This window comes from Taeniopygia guttata, chromosome 3 (assembly GCF_048771995.1).
Source record: "Taeniopygia guttata chromosome 3, bTaeGut7.mat, whole genome shotgun sequence".
Classification (NCBI taxonomy): Eukaryota; Metazoa; Chordata; class Aves; order Passeriformes; family Estrildidae; genus Taeniopygia; species Taeniopygia guttata.
In genome coordinates, this window is record NC_133027.1 from 105,510,199 (window position 1) to 105,523,929 (window position 13,731).

Sequence of the window (13,731 nt, forward strand, 5' to 3'; positions counted from 1 at the left end):
CAGGACTATACATCATGGTAGAGAGGAAAAGAGAGTTCCAAAGCTACCCTGTTTTGCTTACTAAATATGAAGGGGTTCATTTAAAAAATGAGAAAAATGTTGAGGATGAGCAAGCTGACTGATGGTACATAGCTAACTTAAGTATGTAGTATGTGTATTCTGTTAAAACTTTGCCTTCAAAGTACAGAGTTCTCTAAACTATTTTTACATCCTAGGCTGGTCTATAGATATATTTCATTGTTTTCCCAAATTTAATCGATTAAATCAAACAATATTATCATGGCAGGTTATATATAGTCCATTCTCACCTACACCAATGTGACGTTAAATCAAGTGGCATGCAGTGCTATACCAAAAATTATTGTGTCACTAATTTTATTCTACCTTCCATGTTCTGTATATGAGCAGGGAGAATGATATATAGTCAGGAAGATTAAATACGTTTAGGTTATCTCCTCGTATGCTAAGGTTGCCTACTGCTTCTGTTGCAGGAATTTTATGATTTGGTGTCTGGACTGTTTAAAATCACAATAACTTAATACTTTTTCTGGATACTCTAGGCAACTATACTGATTATTGGGTTTTATTGGATGTGCTTTCCTTTAGTTAATATAATAATTTTGTAATATTATTTGGCCAAAGGACCACAGAATGCCAATGGAAATGAAACAGAATGCAATAATTTGATAAACTTAATAAATATAGGTCAGTGTGAATTTGTAAAATGATGAAGTTCTATGCAGAATTATTAAAAACTGTATATTACTAAAATCATCACTTGAAGACCTTTCCAAAAGTGCCGGGAACAATATTGTATGTGTATTTTTAACCTTTATACAGACAGCAGGAGCACTGTCAACTGAATTTGCATCTCATAGCAGGAACCAACACTATTGCCTACTGCATAATGAAGAATCAGAATAACAATAAGTTACCTTGTCAGATGAATTTTTTTTTATTTTTAAACTATATAGAGCAAGTAATTTTATCATTAACAATTCAGTAGGTACTTAACAGATTTGTTACACAAGATCATTTTTAATTGTGGGTTTTGAGCACATGTGTTGATAATACTATGCCTATGTTCAAAAGCATGAAACATTCCCTATGACAAGGACAACATGCTTTGTGTTTGCCCGTATATTCATGGTTTTGGTAAAAAAATACATTCTGAACTTGCTGTAGCAAACATTGATATTCTTCCGATTTGTTTCATAATTTTGAGATCATGATAAGACATTACATCTGTGAAAATCCCCACATAATTCTCCTAGAAGGCTATTCCGTAAAAATGTGTGGGAGAGAAAGTCTGATTGGACTAAACTTATATGGAAAGCCAGGTTAGTAAGAAGATGCAATAGCTGCTGTTAATATAGTGAGATAGGCTTTAAGATAAAGAAAAGATTATGTGCTAAAATAGTTATCCAATTTTTGAGTTTTTAAATAAGCAATACTTTTCCAGCTATGAGCTATGCAACAGACTGATTGCTTACAAAAATATAACAAGATTATCAAATAACCTAAAACATGTTTTGCATTTACAGAACTCTTTTTCTCCTGCAAAATTTATTGAAGCTTTAAAAAAGCAGGCTAAACAATTTGCCTTATCCTACTTCACATTGAACCAGGAAAGGTTGATCCTGAAGCAAAGTTGGTCCAGAATCCACAGAGTATCATGTATCACAGCTAGTATTCATAATGCCACTGAGATGATACCTATATATCCCAAGAAAAGATTGCTCAATGAACCCATCATATTTGCAAACAAAGAGAAGACTGGCAGGAAGTGTACTGATTTAATCCAAGAATCATTTAGTTTCAATTGATTTCCTATTGATTTTAATAGAATTTGAATTTATTTTCTCTGGGAAGACATACATGTAGAGGACCCCAAGCATGAAACTTCCCAGTGAACACATTTCCATGTAAGCTCTGTGGAACTCTAGCTGCATTTGGAAGGTTAAGTTTATGTCATTAGTGTCACTTATCCTTCTACACATTATTCTGTATGGCAACATTAAACCCCTGCACAGTGCATGACATGTTAGTACTAATCTGCTAATGTGTGAAATAGTATATTCATATCTAACTGCTTTACATTCTCTGCTTGTGTTGCTCCTTTTCAAATGCTTGAAAGTATGGCAAAAGAGATGAAAGTTTCAGGTTCAAATAGCTTGAAAATAAATCTATATTTATGCTAAAACATCTATGTTTCCAGTCAAGCAATGTTTGGACTGCTACATTCCACTTATTTTGTACTGCCTCTCAGGAGAGAATCATCCTGGGAGCTATTATCCCTGTGACAGAATTGTCTACATGTCCTGTACAACTCTACAGGACAGTATAATGCCTGATAGAGATATTTTGGAACAACAGACAAAATGAGTCTGCTGCAAAAGTATGCTGAAAATTATTTATAATGTCTTTTTTTTTCAACTATTACATGGATTACAGTACAAGTATTACTGAGGGTATGTCATAATCAGGGATGATCATCGTGATAGCACTGTCTAAAAAGATCATTAATTACATGGAACTTCAACAAGTATTTTAGGCTTGATTTAATTTCAGCAAGTAATGATTATTAATAATTCACTCAAAGCAATCTGATAAATTCCCATTGATGACAATGGGAAACATTTTGCATCCCATTATTATTATTTCTGCAATACAAATTTGTATCTTTGACATTATTTGTCAGTTTTTATGACCAGTTGTGTTCTAAATCAAAAGGTTTCCATATTCACTGTTGGGAAGAAGTACCTTAATGTATAAGAACATGAATAGACTGTAGTAATATTTTGATTATTATTTTTCCAGTTGTAGATAGGGGTACTAAAGCTGAATAGAGGGCTCTGTAATCAGAAAGGAATAGTATTAAATATGTAAACCACAGATCATACACTCTGATATTGAAGGTTAAGAGGCATAAAATAAAAGAACAAAGTTGATACTATATGTATTGTCTATTTATTAATTTGTTTGTGATTGGTGGATCTAGAACAAAGAGTTTCCTAGTAAAAAATGCTTATGTACCTACATGTAGTGACTCTGAAATCTGTACCTTGAGGACAAAGAAAGGTCACCAATCTCTCCAACTCCTAGTTCTTTGTCAAAAATGGACACAGTTAATGAGGTTTGTTTGGTACAGCACAAATTCTCAGATTCAGATAGAGATCCTTTCAATGGAAACAAATTTGTTTGGCTTTACCAGGTTACTTAGCGATTAATAATAGCCTTGAGATGCAGGTCAGGAAGGTCATCGTCCCCGCTTGCCAACACAATCTAAAATGTGCAGCTACTCCGGCTCTGCAGGCTTTGAGGCCCCAGAACGCTATGCATAAAGTAAAACAGGCTATTTTCCAACTTCTTTTTTCATATTAATAAGCAATTTTCAAGAGAAGGGTGGCAAAATGGGGGCCATGCCACTCTAAGTAATTCATTTATTTTGCAATTTAATCTTATGTTGGAAAAAAATTACACTGCTGCAAAAGCATAGCATGGTGATTTTTAAACGTCAGTGTGCTTCATAAGTAACCTTGTATGAAATATTGTATTAGCAGCCTTTAACAGTAAACTGCAACAAAAAATATTTTCAGAGATTCAGAAATACCTGTGCATCTTTTCTGCTCTGTATTTCCTTTTAATTATATTTTTCTTTTACAGTTGAAATAAAATGTTTAATTACTTAATATTTTACTTATTTTAATTGATAAAAATCTTGAAAGATAACATGAAACAAATCAAAGTTCTACACAGCAACTTGTATTTAAGAATGTGATTTCAAAGTGTTCATATTTACAAACCAATTACTGCTCTTTCATATATTTTGATGAACTAATTTAATGATAATTAACATATTAAGAGTAAGTCTGAATCACAATATTAAAAAACACTTTTGGGAGCAATATGCCTTTTCCATGGGATTATTCATATCAGCAAACTTACCCATGTGCATATTTTGACATGATTTTACTCATGTCCTCACACTGTCTTATTTGGTACTCATTGAAACAACTGAGACTATTAATGTGGACCTCTCTAAATAATCTGTTTTGCAGGAATATTTGAATTATGAATATTTAGTTATGTGAATAATATTTTTCTTTTTATTTTATTGTATATACACGTACTAAGAAACATAAGGACTAGAATTTACTCACCTAATTAAACTTTTTAGCAATCTAAATGCTTGACTGAATATGTTTGGTTTCTTTGGCACACAGGTTAATTTGAACTAGCCATTTTGTAATAACAAAATTAACAAATGTTAATCAAACTAACCTTTTTTAACTGGGTCAAAAAATTCTATACACGTGCACCGTGCACAATAGCACAGAATTTTGTCTCTTATAGAACATTAATTCACTCTACTGTTTGCATAATTTATGACAAGCCTGGCTCTGAAAAAAAACCAACATCAATTTGGAAATCTATGCCCATTTTTTGTTCACGTTTTCCTGTAAACATTCAGTTGAAATAATGAGTTTTCTTCGTTCTTTGAAACCTGGTATTGCGTATAGTTCCATATTTCCTTTATAATGAAAGGGTTTTCTGCACAGACTCACACATTTAGGTGACTCCGTGTGTGTGCACATCTCATCATGAAGCAGTTCAATTCCTGGTTCTTGTGGTGGCCTCTACAGCTCTCATCAAACCAGAGCAGAAATGACCTGTGCAAGGAGCCCAGTGCCACAGAGACTCCTCCCAAGGACAATGTAGGCATGAAAGGTTCCCATCCCATTTTTCTCTGGGCCTACTTTCTCAACCTTACTGAAGGATCCAGGAGTGAATATCATCTCCTATCCCATGTCTGCTATGCTCTCTCATTCCATAAAATCTCCCCTGTCTGCAGATCAGGAGGTGTTGCAAGGCACTAGCTGAAACATTAGTGAACAAACTGTATTTATATTATAATAGCCTCCACTTAGAGAAATTCAAAGTAAAATGACACTTAAATGCAAATAAAAGGACTTAAATGAATACTATTTTATCAAGCTGTAAGCAATGTGAACCTACATACTGCTCCTAATTTTGATCATTTTAATCCTGTTTCTTCTTAGTTATATCCATGTAGTATCCTACTGCTGTGGAACTGAAAAAACAGTTATTTTACATTCCAGTGGTGTCAATATACTGCTAATATATTAGAAGAAAATACTGTGAAGCTATGAAATGGTTAAAGTAAAATAGAAGACTAGCATGTATTTTGTTGTTATAATATAGTTAGCAGACTTATTTTATTACAGGCATGAACTTCAAGAGTACACAGAAATGAAGGAAAATGGAGAGAAAATGAAAGACCTAGAAAAGAAAGACAAGGAAAAGAAATACCAAGCCCGAAAGATGCATTACCTCCTTAGCACTAAACAGGTTGGTGGACCTGTCCCTGACAGCTCATGCAAACCACTTGGGCCCCCAGCCTGACAGAGATAAACTAGCAGGCTGAATGGGACATGACTTGTTGAAAAGATATCACAAAGACACTACTTCGAGTTCAATTTAGTGCTTTTCTATAGGCAAGAGCAGGTACCATGACTATTCTGTGACAGTAGCTCATAGAGGCAGCATCAGCACTGCTGGCAGAAAGAGTCCAAGTCAGCAGTTTGATCTGCCACTGTGATAACACAACATGAAGGGCATAACCTCGCTTTAAAAACTCATTTTGACTGGCTTATTGTTGTGTTGTTGCACTTGTCAAGAACTAACAAGTTATTAAGCTGAGAAGGGATTTGATTTTTTTTCTCCCGTTTTTAATTGAGCTAATGCTTGGGTTGGTGCAGTGTTCTGCTTGTTTTTAGGATAGATTGTAAATGTGGGTTTTTTAGCTAAAGCTTTTCTTAGAACTTCCTGAATCAGCTTATTTAGCATGACTTTTTTCACTCAAAAATACCCAATATATCTTAAATATTTATTATTAATTCATTTTGTATCAGTATTACTGGTATATTATTCCAAAGTGTCTTATGGAAGCTGCTTTAAACAGATATGTAAACATACCAGTAGACATATCTTACATAAATTTAATATAATTGGTAAAGCTTGTGCGTTTGCCTTTTTTTTAGTCCCCTCTTGTAAACTTTCATAAAAAAAAAGCAAAGGATTTTGTCTGCATAAGTGTTTGGTGGCTGATTGTTCTTTGTACAGATATTGAATTAAATATGAACGAAATGCTTGCTTTTTAAAGTTGTTAATCATAATCTGTTTAAGAACTGCCAATCCTAAAGAATGCAGGAAAAATACTATTACACTTCATGACAAAATAATGTTCCCTTCTGTTTGGGAATTATTTGTGATATATTATGTCCTGTAGATAGAAATGTGGTTTGATTACGTTTAAGTATTTTTTTAAAGCATAGTATAATATAAGGAAAAAATAGCATAAAAAGTTTTCTCCATGGCTATTAGACAAGGAAGCTAGTTAATGATTGAAATTAGCTCACTATAATTTATTTTTCCACATGTAAATCTAGGATATTAAGAATAATCTGCACAGTGTTTTACATTGTTTTGAACTGTAGAAAACTGGGAATTCTTATTTTGAACAGTGCAATTTATATAAACACATGCATTTAATATGCTTACCTGAAGCACAAAAATTGTCAGGTTGGAGGCATGGAGTGACTTGTGGTCTAGTTAAGATTTTAGTAAGCTCAGTTCACCTCCAATGATACAGGCTTAGCAAGCTGTAACACTTTGAAAGGAGTGGCAAGTAGTTCTTCATTTCAGCCACGGAGGACTGCTGCTAGAGGGCAGCAGTAACTGTTATGTTCTGATGAATTTTGTTTACTAATTTTACAGAATTAGAATTTAGCTGGCAGTGTTTTTAACTAGCAGAACAAAAAAATTCTTGGTTTTGCTTGTTGAGATGGTTTGTGAATAATAAGACTCAGAGCCCACAGAAGTTTTTCTTTATCAGACAACTGTGCTCTAAGAGCTGTCTTCTTTTGCAGGTAGTATTTCAAAACATGAGTAAATGTAAATCAATGGAAAACCTACAGACAACTTGAAAACCAGTAAAGATATATTTGAATTTAACTACTTACTGTGAAGCCTGTATTCCACTGCTCCACATAGTTGTAGAATCTGATACCTTCCTAAGATACACTGCAAATTATTTCCATGCAGAATTTACTGGTTTAATGCTTTGTGCCTGACATTTTATTCTCTGAATGTCTGGTCTTCTGACCTGGCTACAGCTACATCTTGCTGTTTTCCAAGAACAGTTAATTGGATTACTGAGCAAGGACCATTCATGTTTCAGTAGAAAGAGGCAGCAAAATCAGCACTTTTGAGTGAGTTTAGAAAACATATAAATTGTAAGCAGGACACATAGCAAATGAAAAGAGGACTTTGATAAGCTGATTTATTGTAGACTCATGCATTACCTAGTACCCAGTAAGTTATAGAGATGACCTGCCAAAGTTTGGTTCTCCTTCCCTTCCTGCCATATGCCATATGCACTGATCTTCAGTGGCAGAGCTGAGCCACCTCATGCATCAAGGCTGCAGGTATTCAGGCAGGTTATATGGACAGCATTGAAAATTCTGTATTTGCAATAATTGTTTCAAATATGTCCTATGATTTGGAGTATTTTTGTTTTAATAGAGGCAAAAAGAGTGAGAAAAGGGTGTTTACTTATTGACAGAAATTAAGGAATTGTTGTTCCTCAATTTTTGTTAAGAAAGGCATGTCAATTTTCATTCTTCTCTCCCAAGCTGAAGCCCACAAGAACATCTCAGAAGTGTGTTTATAGATCTATATATCTATATCTTTATATATAACTATGTCTATATCTTTATCTATATGCAAGGTGTACCCATTCCTAATTGCTAACAGTGTTTTACTTTCAAGATGTAAAACTGAAGAATGTGAGTGTCAGGAATGTACAGGGGTGTCTGGTATGGATTTAATAGCATGGCCTATGATTAATTTAGTGTTTAGTCCTTTTCATTAATTAACTTTTTATTCAAGATTTATTTCTTTCATAAACTGTTACTTCATAAAGGAAAACCACTTTCTGGTTGCTTAATGCAAGAGATTCCAATGTAAAATACAGCAAGGAATAATTCTATATAGTGGCAACTTTGTGACTTCCAAACCAAATTCAATTTTAAAAAATAGGATTCTCTGTATTTCCAGTTTTAAATTTCTTATATAACACACTCCTTTTCTTATATTTTTTTTTACCTTATCAGGCTGATAAATTTTGACTTTATGATGAACATAATAAAAATTATATATTTAACAAGTCCTTCTTAGTTAAGAATATTTCTTATAATTTCCTATTGGTGACAAAATTTGTTTTCATCATTTTTACCTGTTTTATTGTGAACTGAATTGTGATTTCTTACTGGGACATGAAACTTAAGATAATTAAATTTTTCTTATTAGTCCAGAATCACAGTATGCTATTTCCACTACAGTGGTAATGATTTTTTTTTTTTCCAAAATACCAATTATAAATGAACTACATTTAAATGTGGTTTTCCATTATAAACATGTTTACCTATGCAGATTATTATTCTATATCCCTGTAATTCTTCTTCCTGTATTAACAACCTTCACTATAATTGAACAGGTTCTGCTGCTCGTTGTCATATTTTCAAGGCTAACATTTGTAGTGAGGACCATCCCCTGCCAAGAGCTGACAAATGACCTTTAAAGTCAACTACAGAGAAAAGCACTGAATAGATTCATGGCACTTTGCAGAAATGGGGATGAAGGGCCCACTTGTGTTGAAATATGTGGTTGCATGATTACTTGATTACTGTCATTGGTATTTTCATCCTTTTGAGAAATTTTGTAGTTGGTTTTTGTCTTACAGTGGTGATGAGAGTCAGGAGTATGACAGTGTAAACCCAGAGATCCAGTATCAAGCTAGAATGCAGACCTGTGTTGTTTTCAGTATCTGCTGACGGAGCAAGCAGCAATGCTGAGGTGATTCTGTGCGTGGGAACAGGTGCATCAGCACCTGCAAGTCCACAGTCGGATGGGGAGCAGAAGCCAGTGGTATCTGAAATACAGAGCAGAAGTGGTGTCCTGTAAAGTATTGAGTTCAGGAGAAGAGCCCTGTGGAAACAGTGTTCCAAGTGTCACAGCTGAAAAGGCCTTCTGCTATCACATTTTCTCCTATCACTGAGGATAGGATTGGAGAATCAGCAGAGCAATAGATTTCTTCCCTTTATAGTTTTTTACTGTATAGCAAACAGTACTGGGTGAGGTAAAAGAGAGTTTTAATTCTCTTTTCTCCATTTCTTCTGTTTCTAAACAGTTAAATACAATTACTTTTTGTCACACTAAATAAATGTACAACTAGTCCTGGAAGCCAAATTTCTTTTGATCTGCAAAATCTTGAGAGCTTTGTCACACAATTGAAGAACATACTTGTACATTGTTAATAGTGGGATGTTATACATTCATCACTTAAGCTTATCATTGCTGTGGCTTGTGGGCTGAGTCACAGCCTCTCTTCTAAAGCTGGACCTCCTGCTCTGTGATAAATCATGCTGAGAGCAGATGAGCTAATGCTGCTCCTCTGTTCTCTGGGAGCTTCTGTTCTATCTGAATGCTCTAACTATTGAGACCTTACAAAATTAATCATGCTGTTGTGTGTGTATGTCTACACTTGACTTTTGTATAGGATCTTCTTTCTGTTAGCCCCTGACTAATTAGAAGACCTGACTGAGTCAGACTTAAGGCTCCTCTGGCAAGCATCCTGTCTTTGACAGTGGCCAACAACATGGCCTAGGGTAGAGGAATAAAATGGAGCAATGGGGCAATATAATTACTGTCAAGAATACTCTTTCAGTTTCCAGCAAACAGTAGTTGAAGGACTTGTAGATCTTAGCTGTGCATCTTTCTATTCCTGCCTCTGTTAATACCCAGGGAAGGAATAACCTAGACAGGGAGAGTGGCTTAAGAGATCTGGCACTAACACTGGCTCTCAAGTTGTGCTTCCTTGGAAGATCAGATTCACTCCTTCTCCTTGCAGTGTTGTTTTGCTCATGCATGTTCATTTCACAGCTTTGCTGTCTCTGATATTCTGTCACAGGAGAATATGCAACTGTGAAGTGCCTTATTCTTTCTCCACAATTTCATCTGGTTCTGGGGATTGCCTCTGCCACTCTGAGCAACACTGAAGTCCATCATTTTTCAGCCCTCTTTAGCAAGGTGACAGTTTTTCCTGATGTCCTTGTGCAGTTTGTGAACAGATACTGCTCATAAGATCCTGGTAATTTAGGGCTGCAAGGGAAGAACAAAGTCCATGTGTAATAATAGGCCCTTTTCATTGCAGAAGTTTTAGAAACTATGGCATTCCTTTTAGCAGCAAGACATGAATTCTCTTTTTGGATCACAGTTGTTTGGTTTTCAGTGCCTGCTTGAGTGCATCACCATCTCTCTGTTGAGTCAAGCCTAATGCACTTAAGCATGTGGCTGATATTGGCCCACATTTATTCCCATTGAAATAATGCTTTGTAAAGAAGTACTTGTAAGGATAGTATAGCTGGTGCTGTAAAATAGGAAAGTATTTTGAATGGAACTAGTCATGACTGAGATGATCTTTTCCAGGGAGACATAAATATGTGAGAAAATAACCCTTTAATAATTAGCACTATAGAAAACACTAAAAAAAAGGCCAAAACCCCCAACTTAAGAACCATGTTCTGTGAGGAGGAAGGAAATGCTTGCTATGAGTTACTCTCAAGTGAGTAACAGTGAAAAGTTCTAATATCAGCAACAAGAACCAAGTTTTTCTATTTTTAGTCTCTCTGTGTACCTCCATAAGCAATTCCACTTCAGGTTAATGGGAATTATTTAGCAAACTTCTCTGGATTCTGTATTAGGGCTTTTGAATATAAAGGAAGTAAAAGCCTCTTTCGTTTCTAAGAACAGTTTCATTTTGTTTTTCTGTATTTTTTGTCGATCCTGAAATATTGAAAATTGTTTCTATATTTATTTATAATTTTTCCATATTTACTTTTAGCATTTGTCAGTTCCTAGAGTAAAATATTTTAAATTCAAATTCTATTCAATGCTAAATTATTCTCATATTGAATTTTTCCTGTCTACAGAAATGGCAATTCATAAACATTACACTGACTGCCTTTGTCCCCTTTTCACATTACTGGAAATCAGGAGTTAATTCTGTTGAAGTTACTGCACTTATTCAGGTCTAAATGTCTAATGTTCTAAGTGAGAAAGAAAAGAAGGCCACAAAATCCTTCCTGGAGCAGGTTAATGAATATTCAGGAGACACAGCTGATTAATATGCTTCTAACCTAATGTGCTGTCCTGTAAGAACTTGAGAAACAATTGGTCTGAAATGACACTGTTTGACATCCACTCTGTCTCTGGACAGCTGGCAGTTTTATTCTTATAAAGGTGAGGACTCAGTGGATAAAGCCCTAGCCTTTGATCTTCAGATCCACAGTTTAAGAGACAAGGCTGCAAGTTTGGTCATTTGAGCTTAGTCCCAAGTGAACAGTCCACATCACAAAATGATTATACATAATTTGTTACTATTGGCAGTGTCTGTTCAGGAAAGGCCAAGGACTGAGCTAGCATGAAGAATGAATTAGCTCTTACCTTTTACATTTTATTTCCTCCCTCTTTACTGTTGTAATTTTATTATCCTGTCTCTAAAACATTCAGGGGATGAAATTATCATTCATTATAAGTACTAATACTTCTTGAAGATGAACTAAAATAGTCAATTTTTTTTTTTAATTCTAGGTGCCCCAATCAATGAACATCCCCACCTATCCGTGGATGTTTAATATACACTCATCATTTCTCTGCCAAGTAGTCAGGTGTTTCTGAGTGCTTTCCAAAGCTTGTGCTGTGAAAAATCCTATTTCAGTTAAAGAAAAGAGGGTGAACTTTCCTAGTTCTCAGGCAGGCTTGCAGCTTACATTTAAATTGGACTTGTATGGACTTCATGCTGCATCATTCTGTTTTTAAAAAATATTATTTCCAAAAGGTTCACAATTTCCACTACATCCTTCTGACAGTACTTGTGACAGGTATGTTTGATAGCAACTTTCCTCATGTGTTCACTTCCCATTGGAAGCCAGATGTTTCAGTCTATTCATAGGCATTCACTCTAGGAAAATCATTCCAGTCTGGTGCCTCATGGGGCACTGTCCACACCATCTCAGTGCACTTGGAAGGGATCTCAGTTTACGCTGCTTAATGTTTCTGCCAGAAAGAAGGACAAAATAAGGTAAACTGAAAGAAGCCAGTAACTGAGCTGTTTGTGATTCTGAAAGACATTGTACATGAACTGCAGCTCTAAATTCAAAAAATGACCTTTAGCTGATTTGCACACACAATCAAAAATCTCTAGTTCACTTAGAATCTGAGTCCAGCTCTTGCCCTTTTGGATAACTAATCTTGAGGACACAGAACTGTAATTCTGCTACTCAACACAATATCATGGTGATGTAAAAAAAGAAAGAGCTGAAAGCCAAAATACACCTCCTGAATCTATCTGATGCACGTACTGCCAAAATAATTTAGTGACAAATTTTACAGCTTCCATAGACTTTCCAGTTTTGCTCATATTTTCAATCAGATATTTTTGTTCCCTAGGAAAGAGTGGTTATCTCCCTAGGGAGGGCAAGTACGTGTGGTGAGCTTCAGGCCCAGAAATGGGTAACTGGGGTTAGATGATGGAAGAAGTGTTTTCTGCTGACATCATAACCTATTTCCTATGCAAAATGCCTGGATCTGAACTATTGTAGATGTGTTTCTTCCTGGTGTCACTGAACAGTACTTCCCTCCCATTCACTCTTCTTTGGAGCCTCAGCCTAGCACAAGTGGTAAGTGAAAGTATTTCCAACAGAAATCAATAATATGTCCTTTTGTCCCACTTCCTAGAAAATAATATATTCACTTCCTATTTCTTAAAGATGGCCAGTGAATGAACTTCTAAGCATTATCTGTAACAATATGGTAAACTCTATATTCCCTAAAGGCTGTCTGCTATAAAATAATTTCAGTTTTTTTGATAACTAGTTAACTGTTCAAAGAAATGAGAGTTTACACAAAAAATTCATATCTCATTAGAAAGAGCTTAGCACACAATAAAATATAAAGTTTGAGTGCTGTTTTCTGATTGTTCCTATGCAAGCTTAGTTTTTAAAGGCATGTCTCTGTAGATATGGAAATATTTCTCAGAGCTTCTTCTAAATAGCTTGTTATTAGCCATATCACACAAAGCTTGATACTATAGCATAGTGACATCTCTGTATCTACCATGTATTATAGCACTGAGCATTTCAGCCTTAGTCATTTAAAAATCCACTAGCTAGAAGGTGCCTACATTTAAACAGTCTTTTTCAGCATTTGAATTGCAACATCCCTATTTGTGTGGATTTTTTCTAAACAACAAACTTTGTACTCAATTCCTGTGGGTAGGATTAATGGCAGAGTTTAAAGGACAAGCTGTGTGATCTATCAAAATGTGTACATGCTGAGATCTTAGAAAAACATGACTACGTTTTGTGTATTACTGTCAGTTGGGGTGGCAAAAGGGTTGGATTGCTGCAGGGTCAGAAAGCCAGTAAGAATGAGTTATATATTGAATGCTGGCTGTGTGTAGGATATGGTAAAAACATTTAAGAAAGAATATATACTGCAAGGAAATCACAATGCAGCACAACATCAGCTAAATAATTCACAAAGCCACATTCAGAAATGATGGAACTCCACTGACATTCTCGAAAT

At 35.1% G+C, this 13,731-nt stretch overlaps 1 protein-coding gene across 2 annotated transcripts in view; it reads left to right on the forward strand.

The window, feature by feature from the left end:
* SPATA17 (spermatogenesis associated 17) overlaps nucleotides 1-13,731 on the forward strand; it is a 129,559-nt gene that overhangs the window by 27,804 nt on the left and 88,024 nt on the right. For both annotated transcript variants that reach the window (XM_072927582.1, XM_030269137.4), the window contains exon 6: nucleotides 5,250-5,373. In XM_072927582.1, the coding sequence (XP_072783683.1) occupies nucleotides 5,250-5,373 (124 nt within the window). The remainder of the gene's footprint in view (nucleotides 1-5,249; nucleotides 5,374-13,731) is intronic.